Source organism: Camelus dromedarius, chromosome 23 (genome assembly GCF_036321535.1).
Source record: "Camelus dromedarius isolate mCamDro1 chromosome 23, mCamDro1.pat, whole genome shotgun sequence".
Classification (NCBI taxonomy): Eukaryota; Metazoa; Chordata; class Mammalia; order Artiodactyla; family Camelidae; genus Camelus; species Camelus dromedarius.
The window spans coordinates 2,627,994-2,648,273 of NC_087458.1; the positions used below are offsets into that span (position 1 = coordinate 2,627,994).

General features: G+C 39.2%; 1 protein-coding gene across 1 annotated transcript; it reads left to right on the forward strand.

Moving 5' to 3' along the window:
- The first annotated feature begins 315 nt into the window (after positions 1-315).
- LOC105094324 (olfactory receptor 5V1-like) lies at positions 316-12,452 on the forward strand. The gene is given in 3 exon segments (XM_010986333.3): positions 316-335; positions 11,476-12,237; positions 12,240-12,452. Coding segments are annotated over 2 exon segments (954 nt in total). The 5' UTR covers positions 316-335; positions 11,476-11,480; the 3' UTR covers positions 12,437-12,452.
- Positions 12,453-20,280: the final 7,828 nt, after the last annotated feature.

A 20,280-nucleotide genomic window follows, 5' to 3' on the forward strand; every position in this document is an offset into this window, starting at 1 on the left:
TGTTTGGGAGATACGTTGGAGGCAATTTATTAACTGTAGTAAAAGCCTTGTAGCTTCTGAGTCATTTGCTTCCCTTACAGTCCCTTTCTTTTTCGAAATCTCATGAATTCAGGTTATTCCTATCCAATTGCATTCTCACTCACTTGCCTTTGCGATGATTTACTGGCTGGGAAAGAGTAAAGCTGGGTTGCTGCTCTCTGGCTGGGCACTGAGCCAGAGCCATCACCCGGTCTCCCCCGGAGCCTCTGCCCTCCCGGGAGAGGAGAACACGGAGCGCCCACGGCCAAGCGGGCGTGACGCCGCACCGCGGCCCCACGGAACGTGAGTGTTCTCAGGTCAGAACCGCCGAGCAGACGCGTCCTCCCGTGCTCAGCCGTGACGGCCCTTCTCAATCCCTTCTTCCTCTCTGGGCCTGACAATACGGCTCCATTTTGCATTCTTCCTTCTCCGTTGGTTTTTAACCTGAGTTGTTAGTGAGTGGGCTTTGCACCCAAGGTCTGGCTCCCCACTCAGCTTCCGCAGGCGGGGGGCTCAGATGCCACTGGGAGTACCAGGCCGCCGGGTCGGTCACGGAGCTGAAGTGCCCTCTCCCCAGCAGGTCATTAGTGAGGCCCGCCCTCCTCTGCTCTGACAGTCACGCTCACGAGAAGGAACTGAAATGCTCACATTCGTGGCTCTAGGCAGCCCACGGGATAGGCTAGGGGACAGGTACAGTCTCCCATCCCTGCAGAGCCACCCTCTGCTCAGACCTGAGACTAAATACCCTGGTTGAGAAATGACCACCTACATCACACCGAGGCAGACACGGCTGCTGGGAAGCCGAGCCCCTCCTGCTCGCACGCAGGGGCTGCCCCCAGGTAGAGGCCGCTGGTGGAAAAGTAAACAGTCAATAATTCCACTCCTTTTGTCTGAAGAATTCCAAGAAATGGGTTTGACTGGTGTCACTATCAACTTGAGGGTTTTTTTCCCCCCATTTTTTAAAGCTGATTTGAAGGAACTCTCAGGAAATTTTAAAAGCATAGATATTTTCCCTATTTGGTTTCCTCCCCTTGCCCCTCTTTCTGTTTCTTTCTTTTCTTACCCTATGAAATGTTCTAGCAGGACAGTAAATTGAAAAGAGTATGGCTCTCAGACCCAGATAGACCTGCGTTAAACTCCAGTTAAATACTTCCAAGGGGGCTTTCAGTCATTGCGAAATGCTTGCTACCCTAAAAGATTTTCATAAATGCCAAAAGGGAATTTCCTCAAGGCAGGTGAACAGTAAGGAGTGCGCCGATAGACTGGGCCTGACCCAGGCACATGAAATAGGAGATTTTCATGGTCTCAGTCATGCCGTGTTTTCAGATGGCGCTGACACTGGCAGAGCCACGGAATCTCCGGGCTGAGAGGAACTGTAGAAGCAACTCAAATGATCTTTACTTGAGACTTGAATCAACCCTCTTTGGAGGAGATGCAGCAACTGCAGACTGTTCTTGAACATCTCCAGTAATGGGCCCTCGTTACTCTATATTATGAAACTTACCTAGTTTAAATTAAGTTTGCAAAAGTTAAAAAACAAAGAAAAATCGATATAAGGCCTTGATACTTCTATTTACATACCTCAATTAAGCAGAAAGGTGAAGAGATTTCAGTTCAAAATGGCAAATGGGTTACCACAAAGTGCTTGGTACCAATCAAGTAAGTAGAGTTGTGAGCAGACCTGAATATTCACACGTTAGTACAGGGAGTGTTGCTCAGTGGTCAAAACTGAAGCTTTGAATTCAGACTACTGGTATAACCGCTTGAGAGCCTTGGTTTTCTCATCTGCAAAATGAGATTAATAACTGAATTTACATTTTCAAGTGTGCACTGAGAATTAATGGCTAATCCATGAAGAGTGCTGAGCATATAGCATGTGCTCAGCAAGTAGTAAATGAGAGGCACAGGACTGGTATTTGTAACATGTACAAATGGACAGGGAAGCACCGAGCCCAACTTTGGAGCAGCTTTGACTGGCTACTCACAAATTTGGCAGAAAGGTTTCTAAAACTAAGCAGGTGACAACAAGGTCATCTTTCCATCACCACCAGAGGCGGTTTGAGAGGGGAGAGATCTCACGGGTCTACCAGTCTGGGTCTTTCTTTTGGAAATAATGAAGCAGAAGCTGAAATCATGCTCTAAGAAAAGCAAGTCTGTCTTTTAAAGGAATGTATGACTTGGGGCAAACATGAGAGGAACAAAACTTGGAGCAGTTCAGGAGAAAAGAACCAGCTCTGGGCACTCAATCTCCATGCCTTTGCTTCCCTGCTCTCTGCCTCAAATACGCATTCCCAAATCTCCATCCGCTTAAATCTTTTAGGGGCCATGGCAATGCCACCTCTTAAAAAAATTTTTTTTGATGTCTACTCCCATGGATGTTCTTACAGCCCTTTATTTTATTTTACATTTATTTAGTCTTTATTTTATCAAACATTTATTAAGGGCATACTCTAGGCAAGGCCCCCGACTAGTGTTTAGCACAGAGTTGAAACACCTAGACCATGACTTCAAGGAACTCATATTCAAGATGGAATAGGGACTTTGAACAAGTAGTAAGTGTCCTATTCCTGGAGCTGTTCAAGCAGAGGCTATCCAACCAAAGACAAGCAAAATAATAATAACAATCTTAAAGGTAAACAAAATGTGGCAAAGCTTTCTGCCTCAGGCTGTAGTTTATCTTTCCAGGAGACTGTAAGTTCGTTGAGGACAGGGATCAGGTCTCACTCCCTTTTGGACTCCTTCATTATACCTAGCCTAGGGCTATACTGGACCCCACAGAGGAATTAGATTGGTTTGAATTAAAAACTAGCCGCTACTAAGAAAAGGTTCTTGGAAAATACTGAAAGGAAATGAGAGCTTCACAGCGTGAAGAATTTAAGGTAGTAATTCGTCTTGCCTTTCCTCTCTACACTAGGAGAAACAGGTGAGATGCAAAAGGCTGAAAAAAATGTTAATGCTGAAATAAACCTGAGATAAGATACAGTTTCTCCTGGTGAATTTGTTAAGACAGGACTTTGAACCTCATAGACAGGGGTTAGGGCATCTCTGCCTGTTAGGTGGGAGCAGCCTAGACCCTTGCCACTGAGGCATGGTCCCTGGATCAGCAGCCTGGACATCACCCCGGAGCCTGCTGGAGGTCAGGTGACCGACGTGCACATTACAGCTGGAGTGGCACTGTCCTGTACAATGGCCTCTGATGATTCCACTCGGTCCCAGGTGCCCACATCATGGGGCACTGTACAAACAGAAATCCGGACCAGGTGAAAACAGCTCATATATTCCACACCAATCAATTAACTTTGCCACAGATGCCTAAGATTGTTTGGACTTTCTTTTAGATAAATTCTCCTGTGTGCGTGTTGCATGCATTTTAAGTAGATAAGCAATTTGCTGGGCACAGGAAAATTAGATTTAAAAATCTTAATCACTGTTTTGTGTCATTGAAATCAAATACGAATAGATGTTTCCTTTACGTGCCGTAAGGGTTTCCACAATTATACCAGTTACTCTGGTTTAGTTTATCCCCATTTAGTTTCCTTTGAGGAAACAAACTCCTTAAGGTTAGTCAGCAGAACACTTTATTTATTACCACATCAAAAAAATTTCCCCTTTTAAGACCTCTAGTGTCTTTATTTTCTATAGTTTATATTTTTAAAATTATATTTAAATTCAGTACCAACTTTCTAATGAAATTTAAATGCTTTAGGCACTGCAAAGCTATGAGATTTGGAATTTTTAATGAAAGTTATGCATGCCTATTAATCATATGCCTTGACTTATAGAATAAAAGGTAAGAATGCATGAGCTTTGAAGACTATAAAGCACTTTACAAATATTAAGATTTCATTATAGGTAACCTAAAGTGTCATTATTAGTAACAATTATTATTATATGACTTACACTCTCTGGGCCTCAGTTTCTCAATCTGCAAAATGGGTGTAATAGGTTTTCTTATAGGTTATTGTGTGAACCAAGTGAGTTAATACATATAAAAAGCTCAGATGTAATACATGTAAAAGGCCAGCACATAATAGGCACATAATTTAGTAAGTGTTAGCTATTATTAACTAACGTGTGTCTCTACCTATTACTCAGCTTGGGAAATCCTGATTGAGTTCAGATATGTAAAAACATTGCATCTTTTCAAAGTAACTCATTGGCTTTTTGCTTGTTTTTTTGATTGAATGGGTTATACTAAACTCAGCTTAATCTTTAAAGAAAGACATACCTTTAAAAAACTACATTAAGCAATATATTTTTTAAAAGCCAGACATTTTTGTGTATAGACCTAGGGTAAGAACTTTCCCTTAAACTATTTTCCCTATAAAGTCTTCTCCACATGTAGAAAATAAGGTCATTACTATACGGCAAAGGGTTTGGCCGAGGTTGCCTATTCACATGTAACAGAAACAACAAGCATCTGCTGCGGCACACACAGTGCAGCGCACACGTGGTGCTGGTTAGCGGTAGATTTTGATGTTGGTGTTTGCGGTGAGGAGGCGGAGGATCTAACACAGTCGCCCCAGACGGACAGAACGAGCATCACGGATGAGGGAAACGGATGGATGTGACTCCGCACTCCACCCCAGTCCCCGGGCCCACGAGCAATTAGTCTAGCCAGTCAGACCAATGACAATTTTTATTATGGTTCTGATTCCACTGCATATGTATGTGCCCCTCACGGATACGTTCCTCAGGGACTGACTTCAAGTACTTAGAAGTCATGTTTCAAGGGCTTTATGCTAAAAGCCATATATGCAACTTCAGAAACCATGTTGTTTTAAATCCCCAACCACTGAAAATTCAGTTTCACAGTGTGGATGTCCACAGACCGGGCATCAGTTTCCCAGAGGAAACTCTTGTGGAACCACCTTCCATAAGGAATTTCATTTCTTTCTGTAAATACCTCAAGACATCTCTAAGAGAGATTGTCGTATCTACCTTTTTGACATCAGGAGTTTAAAAAGATACACGTGTCACTGATTTTTGAATGACTTGAAATTCATCTGTGTAGTTGATAGACAAGACAGGCAATAAAACATATGCAATAACATAAGAACTTTCTAAGGGTACTCACAGATTCCCAACTCAATTCCAGCACCAATTTACTGTAAATCAAAGCTAATAAGACTTAGGGGAAGCAGTGCCTACCACTAACCTAGACAGGGTGGTGAGTATTTTAGAATCTGTCTTGGATGCATCTTCCACCACATTCCTTGTGAACACTGAGGATCAGGGTCCTGCCTTAGTCTTATTCTCTTCTCACTTTATATCTTTGGTTGATTTCATGGACACCTATGGCTTCAAAAGCCATCTCCAACACAATGACTCCCAAATCCACATCTGCAGCTCTAGTCTGTCTCCTGAGGACCAATTATTTATTTTTAACTGCCTATTGGGCATTTCTGCACAGATATCCCACAGTATTCAATATTATTCAAATCTAATCCACTCTCTCCTCTCACCAAACCTGCTGTACCCCGTTTATTTCTGGTTCCCAGCCTGCCCACGCTGATTCGGTGTCCTCACCGTGTCTTCACCATCGATCACCTTCAAAGTGCTCCAAACACATTTCCTCCTCTGTGAACTACTGCTTCAGGCATTTTCTCCAAGCTCTGAAACTGTCTTCAGTTACACAATATGCCGTTTTGTTTTGCCTTCAGTTCTCACACTACTCTCTTGGACTAAACAAAGGTGTTTTAATCTAAGGCACGCAGCCTATTATGGACTTTGGGGATGGGTTTCACAATTTGCAGCTGCATAAAAGACCCTCAGCGTGGGTATATGTGCATTTTCTGGATCTATAGGTTTTTACCAGTTTTTCAAAGCTGGCGATTTTCTAAAACCCAGTTCATCACCCTCCAGACGTCCCCTGACTCCAGTCTGCCCTGACCTAGGTTGTGCTCTGTGGGCCGTTGCTGATGTTCTGCAACCGTGCCTGCACGTTCTCACACCAAAACCTGCTTTCCAGGCAGTCAGCTGGGCTCTCAGATAGCCCATGAGGGGTGGAGGGTATTTTATTAAGCACCTGTTGCAGAAGCACTCAGTTACTTTTATTCCCAAAGACCCTGCCCAGAAAGGCAGGCCTGAATAGCTTCACACAACCTAGACTGTGCCCCAGTGGCAGCCAGTGCCCTGCCACCTTCTCTGGGGTAGCTAATGAGGTTCCACTCGAAGTAGAAATCACTGGGCTCTTCAGGATTAATCGGCTAGAGCTTGGCAGCACCCAGCTAGGCTCGCCCCACCTGCTCCCCGCAACCTGGCAGGAATCACCAGAGGTGTGGGGTACAACTGAGGCGAGAGGGCTTCCAGCAGAGCTCAGAACGCTTAACCAGACCTGCAGCAAACACTCCTCCCCTGTCGCCCACCAGCCCACTAACAAGCTTCGAATACAAATAACAGTGGGATACAGCTAGGAGATCTTGAAGAAACAGATAATCTCTACAGAACAAGACAAGAAAAAAAAAAAAGGAAAACCCAAAGCAAGGCAAGAAGCAGAAATGTGGGCACACTTGCTCGTACCCTAAATACAAAGCACTGCTAGAGTAATTTGAAGCCTGTGACCATAGGAAAACAGACTCAAACTCAGTCCAGCTGCTCACTAGATTAACCCTCACACTAAAGGTATAGTAGAAGGAAAGACGTACTCTTCTTCAAACAGAAGAAAAGTTTGACCTCAGTATTTACTAACCTATACAGTATGTCCATCTCTCAACAAAAATTTGTGATACAGACAAAAATGATAAGAAAAAATGCATTCTGAAGAGACAATACAAACCCCAGAGCCAGACCCAGATATGAGAGAAATATTAAAACTATTAGACAAGGAATTTAAAATAGCAATGGTTAGTAGGCTGATATTTTTAATGGAAAGGTAAACAGTATGTAAGATCAGACAGTTAGTTTCAACAAAGAAATGGAAACTGTAAGAAAAGATCAAATGGAAATGCTAGAAATAAAAAACATAATAACAAAGATGAAGAATGCCTTTTAACAGGGTTATCTGTATACTTGACACAACTACAGAAAGAATTTAAACTTGAATACAGGTCAATAGAAATTACCCAAACAAAAACACAAGGAGAAAAAAAAGTTAAACAAAGAACAGAGCATCCAAGAGCTATGGAATAATAGCAAACTGTCTAATATACCCATAATTAGAACCCCAGAAGGGAGAGACAGGATGAACAGAGAAAAAAAATATTGGAAGAAATAATGGTTGAGAGTTTTCCAAAATTCATGACAGATCCAGGTATTCAGAGAACACAGAGCAGGATTCATATAAAACAAAATAATACCCTTGGCATATTATATTCAAACTCTGTAAAGACAAAAAGAGAATCTTGCAGGCAGCTAGAGGAAAAAACTCAACCTGACAGATCACCATAAATAAGAAATATAGCAGACTCCTCGTCATTAACTATGCAACCTAGAAGACAATGGTGCAAAGTGCTGATAGAGAAAAACTGTCAACCCAGAAGATATCCTTCAAATATTAAAAGAAACAAACACTTTTTTCAGACAAACAAAAACTGAGGGGGTACATTACCAGCAGAAATACTCTAATAGAAATGTTAATGAAAATTCTTCAGGGAAAATGATTATACATACAAGTCAGGAATTTGGAGCCATACAAAGAAACAAAGAATATTAGAACTGGACTAAATGAAGGTAAATGTATTGGGTTGAACAGTGTCCACTCAAAATACATGTCTACCAAGAACCTCAGAATGTGATCTTATTTCCAAATTACACTTGAAGATGTCATTATTTAAGATGAGATCATACTAGATTAGGGTGGGCCCTAAATTCTGTGACTGGTGTCCTTCAAAGAAAGGAAAGGACAGACAGACACACAGAAAAGAAGGCCATGAGATGAGAGGCAAAGATTGGAGTGATGCACCTACAAGGCAAGGGGCACCAGCGATTTCTAGGAGACACCAGAAACTGGGAAAAGGCAAGAAAGGATTCTCGCCTGGAGCATTCAGAAGGAGCATGACCCTGCTGATACCTTGATTTCAGACTTCTAAGCCTCCAGAACTGTGAGTAAATACATTTCTTTTGTTTCAAGTCACCAGGCTTGTAGTAATTTGTTATGACAGCCATAGGAAACTAGTACAGTAAAATAAAACTACTGTTTATTTTTAATGCTCAAAATTGGTGGTTTAAACAAAAATTGTAACAATGTAGTGCATGTTCATAGCATATGTAAAAGCAAACTTTGTGACAACAGCAGCAAAAAGGAAGTGATGGAGAAATTGGAAATGTAAGGTCTTAACAACTACACTGAAGTGGTATATATTATATGAATCCAGACTCAGATTATTTACAATGCATTTTGCAATTCCTGGTGCAACAGTCAGATTTTTTTTTACAAAGAATTAAATAATAAGTAGATAAAGGTTATAAAATAAAATAGAATCATTTTTTAAAATGCTCAGCCCAGTAGATAGAAGACAGAAAAAGGGAACAAGAAACAAAGGGTAAATGGAACAAACAGAAAACACCTAGTAAGTCAGTAAATTTTAATTCAAACATATCAGTAATTACTTTAAATGTGAATGCTCCAAATACAACAGTTGAAAGGCAGAAATTGTCAGATTGAATTTTTAAAAAAGCAATATCCAATTATACACTGTCTAAAAGAAACCCACTTTAAATACAAGGAAAGAAAAGGGTTAAAAGTAAGAGGATAGAGAAAGAAATACTATGCAAACACTAACCAAAATAAATACAAAGTAGCTATATTAATTTCAAACAAAACAGACTTCAGAAGAGGCAAGATTATCAGAGATAAAAGGAATATTACATAATGACAAAGTCAAATCTCCAAGAATACATAACAATTCTTAATGGATATATGCCTGAAAAAGAGCTTCAAAGTACATAAGGGGAAAACTAATAGATCTGAAAGCAGAAATAAATGAATGCATAATTCCAGTTGGAGACTTCAACACTCTCTTCTCATTAACTGAGAGAACAAGTAGGCAGAAAATCAGAAAGAATTCAGATGACCTGAACAACAATCAACTAACTTAACTGAATTAACATTTATAAAATACTTGACCCTATAATACCAGCATAGACAGTCTACTCAAGTGCTCAAGGAATGTTCATTAAGATAGATCACATTCTGATTATTAACAAATAAACAAACTTAAAATAATAAATGTCATACAGGCATATTCTTTGATCATAATAGAATAATAACGACAGAAAGATGTCTGGAAAATTCATTAGTATTTGGATATTAATCAACATAGCTTTAAATAACTCTTGGGGCAAATAGAAAGTCTTCAATGAAAGGAAAAAATATTTGAACGAAACTAAAAACACAATACATCAAGACCTGTGGGATACAACTAAAATAGGGTTTACAGCAAAGTTTGTATTTAACATTTATATCAGAAAAGCTTATATATAAAATTATGACCTAACCTTCCACCTTAAGAAAGTAGAAAAATAAGAATATATTAAACCCAAAGCAAACAAAAGCAAGGAAATAACAAAGATTAGAGAAGAAATCAATGAAATTAAAAACAATAGAGAAAATCAATGAAACTAAAAACCAGTTCACTCAAAAGAACAATTAAATTGATAAACCCCAGCCAGACTGACCAGGCAAAAAAGATAAAAGGTACAAATTACCAATATCAAGAGTAAAAGAAGAGACATCAATACTGACCCCACATTAAAAGGATAATAATGGAATACTACGAACAACCCTATGCTTATAAACTCAACAATGAGATGAAATACACCACTTTCTTGAAAGACACCAAAAAATATGAAACTCACTCAAGAAGTAGATAACCTGAATAATTCTATGTATGTTAAAGAAACTAAATTTCTAGTTTAAAACCTTACAAAAAATAAAAGTCCAGGCCCACATGGTTTCATTGTTTAATCTGACCAGGCTTTAAGGAAGAAATAATACAAATTCTACACAATCTCTCCTAGAAAATTTAAAAGGAGAGAAACTTTCCAATACATCTCATAAGGCCAGCATTACCCTGATAGTTGATAATAAAACTAGACAAAGACAATACAAAAAAACTACAGACCATTAACATTTCCCATGAACATTATGCAAAACTCCTAAACAAAATATTAGCAAATTGAATACAGCAATATACAGAAAGGATAATACATCAAAATCCATTGAGATTGAACCCAGGAATGCAAGGCTAGTTCAACATTCAAAACGTCAATCAATATAATTTACCATATTAACATACTAAATCTCAACAGAGGCAGAAAAATCATTTTACAAAATTCAACCTCCATTCATGATTAAAACTATTAGTAAAGTAGGGATAGAAGTAGTGCTAAAGGGTATTGAGCACACATGTGCCAGGCACATGACATATTATCTCATGTTACTTTTCCCAACAGCCATGAGATAGGCACTACTGCTATAAGAATAAAATAAGGAAACTAAGGAACAGAGATCAGTTAATTTATCCACTGTCTACATCTAGTAAGCAGCAGATATAAGGTTATAATTCACATCTGTCTGACTCAAGAGCTCACTCGTTCTGCCATATCATCTTGCCTCCCAGATTGAAAATAAAATGGAAATTGAAGTTTGTAACAATGGCTCAGAGATTAGAACAGATACTTTAATAGAAAATTAATAATTATATTAATTCTCTTACCAGAAAACATGTAATATTTGACTGAGGTTAAATTTTGGACTACTAAAGATTACCTTAATGAGAAAAAATACCTAAGAATATATGATTGCTTAAGTTTCTTTATACCCTATAAATCCTAAAAGATAAATGTTCCTATTGAGAAAAAAGATTAATTTATTCAAAAGTAGACCAACAAAATTTTATTCTGAATAAATGAGAGATGTTCACAGATATCTGTATATGAAATTTTTCATTCTAGGGTTTATAATAGCAAAATGAATGGGAGCAATCTAAATGTTCAAAGAGATATTAAATTTATTTTGTGTAATATAATATATAATGCACTTTTAGGAATTTGTGCTCTCAATATTTTAAGCCTATAGAAATTAAGATTCGTGTATAGAAAAAGAATCTAAAATGAAATACACGGAAAGGTAGCATTAATTCTGTGGATGGTTCTATTCCTCTTTGTATCTTTCTGCATTTTTCTTAATTTTTCACAGTGAAAATGTATTACTTAAAAAATAAAATGTTTGCAAAAAAGAATTTAATGCAGTGAAGTACAATGTTAGGAGGGAGACTTCGCAAAGCCAGTGAGAAATGAGCTTACTGTAACATAGGGGTCAGCTGCTTGTTGTAGGTTTGGACCAAATCTCCATGTATTTCCATGTACCACCAGCCACACAAAACTATGTGGGAGGTTCCTGGGCCTGAGCTGGCCAGATCTGCTGTGAGAAGTTACGGTCTCCCTGAGACATGCCGACGTGGGGTGCTCTTTGTACATTCTCATTATGGCTTCTTTTTCCTCATTGTTTTGTAGCTGTGATGCCACTTGAAGTGAACAATCAAACAGACGTCACTGAATTCGTCTTCTTGGGATTTTCCAACCACCCCAACCTACAGGGCTTATTCTTCCTGATCTTCCTGGTCACCTACCTGACAACACTCCTCGGGAACATGCTCATAATAACAGCCACCAAGATCAGCTCTGCTCTCCACACTCCAACGTATCACTTCCTCAGCAACCTGAGTTTCCTGGACATCTGCTACGCGTCCACCACCAGTCCAGTCATGCTGGGAAACTTCTTCCGGGAGAAGACGACCATCTCCTATGAGGGCTGCCTTTCCCAGATCTTTTTCCTTGTGACCTGTGCTGGCACTGAAGGTGTCTTATTGGCTGCTATGGCTTACGATCGCTATCTTGCCATTTGCCACCCTCTTCAATATCCTGTCCTCCTGAGTGTGAAAGTCTATGTTTTTTTGGTAATTGGATCTTGGCTATGTGGGCTGGTGAATTCTGTGACACACACAGTGCTGGCAGCCACACTCACTCTGTGTGGGCCCAACAAGATCAGCTACTTTCTCTGTGACATCCCAATGCTTCTGAAGCTCTCCTGCTCAGACACCTCTCTCAATGAGTCTGTGCTCCATGTGGCCAGTGCCACCATCGGCCTGAGCCCCTGCCTGTTTACCGCAGTGTCCTACATACTCATCATCTCTGCCATCCTTAGGATTCCCTCTGCTCAGGGCAGGAGCAAGGCCTTCTCTGCCTGTGCATCCCACCTCACTGTGGTGGTGGTCTTTATGGAACGGCCAACTTCAACTATGATAGACCCAGAGAGGGCTACTCCCTGGACGTGGACATTCTAGTCTCTGTGCTCTTCTGTGTTATGACCCCCATGTTAAACCCCATCATCTACAGCCTGAGAAACAAGGAGGTCAAATGTGCACTGAAGAAGCTGTCAGGAAGGTCTGGGTTCCCTGGCAACATCAGTGTCTAGATCAATGGTCTTCAAACTGCGGTATGCGACCACCTGAAAAAATTTCAAGGTGTCTGTAACATATGTAGTTTTAGAAAGTCTATATTCAGATCTTCAATTCCTACATACATACTAGTTCCTAAAACTGATCTTCCAAAGAACTCCTTTCTCTCCTCTCTCTCCACAAGTGCTTTTTTCCCACTTAGCAAAGTCAAGATGTGTCAGATACCATGTGTTGGTTCTCAGCACCATCTAGATCCTTCTAAGTTTTCCCCACATCGCAGGGGCTGAAAGTCTGGAAACCTTAGTTTTCAGACTCCTTTGCCAGCAGTTTTCCGTCTTAGATTCTGTCAGTGTAAGAGTCATACACGAGAGATTAGAAGAAAAAGGAATAAAGAAGAAATTGTCGCCCTCTGGATCTGTCAGCAGCAACACCAGCACTGCAGCGGCAGGAACAGACTCCTGCGGCGCCTTCAGCTGATGTCTGCAGTCTCCTGTAACAGCTGTCCTTAAAACATAAGGTCACTGAAGTACGGAAGGAGTATCTCTCTATAGGAAGAGTAGAAGCTTCCACAGAGGGTAATATTACCTACTCCCCTTCCCCCATTTTTTGCTCTTACAGCCCTTCCAGAACCTTTGTCACTTACTTCCTGTGTTAAATTCCTGAAGGTTGAAATACTGAGAGTATTTTTCTAAATTTCCTCTGTGAACACAAACTGCTATTGCATTTTATATCAGGAGAGGTTCTAGGAAACAGACCTTCAGAGGTGGAAGTCCGGAACTGGATATCTGACCTGATGGAGTCTGAATGCATTGATGACATCATAGCCAATGGAAAATAGGAAATCTGATCATTCATGGTACTCAATAACAAAACAGATTCTTAGAATTATCAACAGTCATTGTTTAAAATAAAACATCTTTTGAAAACCAGTCTTTGAAATGCCAAATTACTGCTGCAATTGACCTTTATGGTGAGAATGAAGACTACAAGATTGTATTAGCAATGCTCTCCTAGGGCAGTCTACCCAGTCAATAGAAATAAAAGTAAAAATAAACAAATGGGACCTAATTAAACTTATAAGCTTTTGCACAGCAAAGGAAATTATAAACAAATCAAAAAGACAACCTATGGAATAGGAGAGAATATTTGCAAATGATGCAACTGACAAGGGCTTAATTTCCAGAATACACAAACAGCTCATACAACTCAAAAACAAAAACAAAAAACCAAACAACCCAATCCAAAAATGGGCAGAAGACCTAAATAAGCATTTCTCCAATGAAGACATAGAAATGGCCAATAGGCACATAAAAATGCTAAATATCGCCAATTATCAGAGAAATGCAAATCAAAACTATAATGAAGTATCACCTCACACCAGTCAGAATGGCCATCATTAAAAAATCCACAAAGATAAATGCTGGAGAGGGTGTGGAGAAAAGGGAACCTACCTACACTGTTGTTGGGAATGTAGTTTGGTGCAGTCATTAAGCAGAACAGTATGGAGATTCCTCAAAGAACTAAAAATAGACTTACTATATCATCCAGCAATCCTACTCCTGGGCATATATCTGGAGGAAATTCTAATTCAAAGAGATACATGCACCCCAATGTTCACAGCAGCACTATTTACAATAGCCAAGACATGGAAGCAACCCTAATATCCATCAACAGATGACTAGATAAAGAAGTTGTGGTATATACATACAATGGAATACTACTCAGACATAAAAAGAATGAAATAATGCCATTTGCAGTGACATTGATGAATCTAGAGATTATCATACTAAGTGAAGTAAGTCAGAGAAGGAAAAATATCATGATGTCAGTCATATGTGGAATTTTTTAAAAGATACAAATGAACTTGTTTACAAGCCAGAAATAGATTCACAGACATAGAAACCAAATTTATGGTTACCAAAGGGGAAAGGGGGAAGGGATAAATTAGAAGTTTGGGATTAACATATACATACTACTATATACAAAACAAACAGCAAGGACCTACTATATAGCACAGAGAACTGTATTCAGTATCTTGTAATAACATATAATGAAAAAGAATTTGAAAAAGATAAATATGTATATTTACATATATATATATGTATATCTGAATCACTTTGCTGTACACCTGAACCTAACACAACATTGTAAATCAACTATACTTCAATTAACAATTTTAAAAAAAGCTTTTATACAGTAAAGGATCAACAAAATGAAAAGGCCACCTACTGAAAAGGAGAAGATATTTGCAAATGATATATACAATAAGGAGTTAATATCCAAAATATACAAATAACTCATTTAACTCAACATCAAAAAAAAAAAAAACCCAAACAACAAACAACAAAAAATGGTAGAGGACTTGAACAGACATTCTTCCAGAGAAGAGCTACGGTTGGCCAACAGGAACAAGAAAAGATGCTCATCAAGTGTTGGTGAGGATGCGGAGAAAAGGGAACCCTCACTCACTATCGGTGGGAGTGTAAATTGGTGCAGCAACTACGGAAAACAGTATGGCGATTCCTCAAAAAACAAAAACAAACAAAAACAAATCTATCATGATCCAGCAATTCCACTCCTGGGAATTTATCCACAGAAAACAAAAACAGTAGTTAGAAAAGGTATATGCACCCCTATGTTCATTCCAGCATTAGTTACAATAGCCAAGATATGGAAGCAAACTGAGTGCTCATCAGTAGAAGATGTGGTATCGTCAATGCAATATTCAATGGAATAATACTCAGTCTAAGAAAAGAACGAAATCTTGCCATGTGAACGGCACAAAAGGACCTACAGTGTATTATGCTAAGTGAAACAAGTCAGAAAGAGAAAGACAAATAATGTATGATTTCACTTGTATGTGGAATTTAAAAAACAAAACAAATAAACAAACATAACTAAACAGAAACAGAGTTATAGATACAGAGAACAAACAGGTAGTTTCTGGAGAGCAGATCGATGGGGGAAGGAGAGAAATAGGTGAGGGCGATTAAGAGGTACAAATTTTCAGTTAGAAAATAAATGAGCCACAGGTATGAAATGTGTAGTGTGGGAAATAGAGTCAACAATTATGTAATATCTTTGTATGGTGACAGATGGTAACTAGACTCACCATGGTGACCATTTTGAAATGTACAGAAATACCAAAGCACTGTGTTGTGTCCTAAGAGTGTTACAAGGTCTCCCACTCTGCAGCCTCCTTGGGCAGGGAACCAAGCCAGCAGTCTTACCCAGCTGTTCTCAGCCAGTGGTATACCCTCTTGCTCTTGACCTCAGAGCTGAAACAGTTGCCTCACCCAAAATAGACCCTAGTAGCAGGTCCCACCTGCCCAAGGACATTACCAGCAGCCATGTCCAAAACCAAACTGAGCTGACTGGTAAGGAACCACCTTGGCCAAAGCGAGCCTGCAAAGTCTGGAAGGGAAGACCACTTACTCAAATGTGCAGATACCAATATAAGGAATCAAATCTCCTGGAAAATCAGGTAAATGTGGCACAATCAAAGGAAATTAATGAAACTCTAAAAACTGACCTGAAAACTGGAGATCTTTGAACTGCCAAATTCAGAATAATCTTAAAGAAGTGTAGTGAACTATAAGAACACAGAGACAACAAAATGAAATTTTTAAAAAATGGATGAACAAAATGAGAAGTTTAAAAAAGAAATGGAAGCCATAATAAACCAGAAATCTTAGAGCTGAAAAATACAATAACTGAACTAAAGAATTCAATAAAGAGCCTCAAAAGCAGGCTCAGTCATGCAGAGAAAGAGCCAGCAACTTAGAAGATGAGACATTTGAGGAGCAAAAAGGAGAAAAGCGAAAAAGAGTAAAGAAAGCCTACAGGACCTATGGAACACAATGAAACAAAACCAATATTCACATGATTGGAATTCCAGAAGGAGAAGAGAATGAGAAATGGAGAGGCAGTATATTTCAAGAAATACTGGCTGAAAAATTCCCAAACCTGAGGAGAGAAACAGACATCCATATCCAAGAGGCCCAAAGACCTCAAACAGGTTGAACCTGAATGGGGCTACACCGAGACACATTATAATGTCAAAGTCAAAGACCAAAAAAAAAAGTAATTTTAAAAGCAGAAAGAGAAAAGAGAGAAGTTACACACAAGTGAACCCCCAAATGCCCATTGGTGGCTTTCTCAATAGAAATAATAGAATGGGATAATACATTCAAAATATTGAAAGAAAAAATTTTCAAAGAATACTACACCCAGTGAAGTGGTCCTTCAGAAATAAAGGAGGGAAAAAACTTCCCTGAACAAACAAAAGCTGAGGGGATTCATCACCACTACACCTGCCTTACAAGAAATGCTAACGAGAGTTATTTGAGTGTAAAAAAGGATGTTAATCAATATCATAAAAACGTAAGAAGGCAGTGTAAAAACTCACCGGTAAAGGTAAATACATACTCAAACAGAGTCTGTAACATGGTAATGGTGGTGCGTAAGTCACTTACAACTCTAGGTTAAAGTTTAAAACAAATGTAGTAAAATACATACCACAACTACAATAATCTGTTCTTAGTTACATATTTAAAAATAAGTGAATTGTAACATCAATAAAGCTAAAATGTGAGGGGAGGAGAAGTAAAAGTGCAAAGCTTAGGAATTCTATTGAAGCTAAATTGTTATTAGTTTAAAATATGTTGTCATAATTTTCTGCAAGCCTCATGGTAACCACAAGGGGAAAACCTGTAGTAGCTACACAAAGGAACATGATGAAGAAGTCAAAACAGGATGCCTGGGTAACACCACACACGAAAACAGGGAAAAAAAAAGAGCAGGATAAGAAACAAGAAACGATGGATCCTCAAAACAACCAGAAAACAATGAACAAAATGGCAGTAGTAATTCCTTACTTACCAACAATACTTTAAACATAAACGGACTAAATTCTCCAATCAAAAGACACAGAACGGCTAAAAAGATTTTTTAAAAAATCTAACTTTCACCAACATCTCCTCATTTAGGTCACAGTGAAGAAATCAACCCTGTGTAGCCGTCTCTCTCTCTTCCAAATGTTCCTCTTCAGGTTTGACTGTAGACCAGACAGCACCCTGTGCAGCCACTCTGGTCACTTTTAATGTGCTCCCCAACCTTTCTTCCTCATAGAGATCACTAGAATTTGCACAGGAGGAATTTCTGTTTTTCAGTACCTCTCACCTCCTGGAGCTACATTCTTCTTATGCCTCTGACTTGGTTATCTTCTCTCCTCAATGAAAAGTATGTGACCTGCTTTTCTCTAGTCTAGAGCAATTTTTACTGTGTTCGGGAGAATTTTGTACGATCTTAATGATTGTTCCATGAAAAATGTCTTTATATAGTCAAATAATTTTGGAAAACTGTGGGCAAAATTAAACAGTTTTTTCATGTTGAGGTATGTTACCATGTACTATAATTCCTAGAAGGAGGCTATATTGCATTTCTTAAACTTACTGGTTGACAAATGCATTCTGCTGTTGCTGCTCATTTCCCGGCACTAGCATACCACAGAACAATCTTTGCAAAATGCTAGTCCAGAGAGTGTTTCCCAAACTTTAATATATGACCCATAAGATACTGGCTTAGATTTCTTTTATTATAAAGTTACATAAATATGTACAATCATAAAACCAGATGTAAACTCCACTCCTTATATGAAGAGCTCTTATGTAAGCAACCATAAAACCAAATCAATTTACAAATTAAAATAAGCAAAACCAATAAAATTCAAATTGACCACATTAAGTTAATGTGACATGTAATACTATTTTCTTTAAGCAAAATCGCCAATGCAGGGTTTATTGATAAAAACATAACATCTTATTAACTTGGTTCTTTTGGTTCTGTGTGCAGTGAACTTGCATTTAAATCACTGTCATATCATTGTTGATCATTTCCTTTTTTAAAAAGGAGCTCATTTAACCACAGATTTTTTTTTGGATGGGTCAATCAATTTAAGGGTGTACCTTTCCCAAATAAAATACTATAATTAAAAAAACTTCTTTTAAGCAAAAAAACTACTTATTGCATATTGATTTGCTTTCTGCTATTGAACTGCAGCAAGTTGGTATGGACAAAGAATACAAGTAAAACACTTAAAGTATTAATACCGTACACGTCACACTCTGTGATCCGTACAGATTCTTTCGAGGCTGACGTTCCATGTTTCTTTGTCACATGACAGTGATGACGGTTCTCCCAGCACTCTCACTCCCCTGAACTAATGCAAAACGTTCATCTGCTGCTGACTTGGGGGTATTATTTGGCCTTCACTTGGCAGGAATATGATCATAAATGGACACGAACTCTGACACCAAAACTAGGAGGCCACAGTCAGTTTTTAAATTAACTTAGAATACATTTATATTATTTTTTAGAGATGATCATAAAGGTGGAACAGATCATGGGAAGTTAGAGATTAGAAGGAGTGGAAGTATCTGTAGTGATCTTGGCAGCGAGAGCTGATCTGACAGCCTCTCATGTCTGCACAAGGATGAAAGGGAAAAAACCAGCTTGACTGACGTTTCCAGCCCCCACTTGTCCCTTCTGTGGTTTTCTCCCCTCCACTCCAACAAAACAGGAGAGAAGCTCTCAGGTATATTCTGACATTCAGTCATACCACATGCTATGCCCATTTGCAGTTTTAAACCTTTTAATCTGTCACTGTGGAAAGAAAGACTTTCCCTCTGTGAAAGGAAATTTAGATTCAGACCCCCCCTGGACTGGTGGCAGATCTGGATTTAGAGATGGAGAAGATACATAAAAAGGATTTTCTCAGAATTTAAGCTATATTCAGGGAGGAAATCTAACATAATCCTAATCTGACTTGAAATCTAAGCGGCGTCTGCAGGCTTAGGCAGTGCGACCTAGAGAAAGCCAGCCCTGCATTAACCTGCCTCCAGACACCCCAAGTCCCTTCTTCACAGTGTCCTCCTCCGTCCCCTGCCCTGTGCCATCGTTGCCTCTGGCCTGGGGCTGTCTTCCTTTCTGCCATTCCGCTTTCTGAGGCTTATCAGTCCTCTCCTTCCCATCCCAGCACCTCTGCACCCAAGGAGGGGGAAATTGCTCTAGGACCCCTCTGCCGTGGGGCTGGGAGGCTGCGGGCTGGCATGAAAGAAAAAGGGGGCCTCATCTCAAGAGAAACTCAAGAAGCAAGACATGGTCTTTGTCTTTCATTGCTTGGGTGATAATAAGATGCTGAAGTTTATAAAACACAGAACATGGTCTCCAAGTTTACACTGAATGCTCTTAAGCTATAAAAATGGTGAGCAATGCTCATCAGCTAAGTGGGAGTATGTCTTAAGGTGTTCTCTGAACAGTAATCTCATGCATTTAGCTGGATTTCCTGTCCTAAAGAGCCCTACATGGTTAATGTTCCACTGAAGTGAGGCATGGAAGGATTCTTGACTATTCTTAAGAGGAGAAGAGGAGGAAAGATGAACGTGATCATAAACTGGGGTTAAGAGTGTGCAACTCAAACATTTCCTACAAGGCATGCTCCTGATTTCCTTCTGTGCAGTAACATTTATTGTTTCTCCTTCTCGTTTAAAAAACTTTTTTCTAATTCTTTGAACAAACATTCATTAAGTCCCATTTATGTGATAGGCTCTCTGCTAAGTGTTTCAAGGTTCAAAGATGAAAAAGACTGGGCCCTGCCCTCCAGGGACGTTCAGTCTAGAGGAGGAGACAAACAATAAACTGTAAAACAAGTAGGCAAATAATCGCAATACATGATCATGCCTTGACTCGTTCAGGGCTTGTGCAACCGTCTGTATTTCCTTTTCTACTAGAATTTTCAACAAAGCAAGGCTCTCCCTGGTCTGCTAAGATTCTTCAGTCTTTGCCTAATATCTTGCAGAGA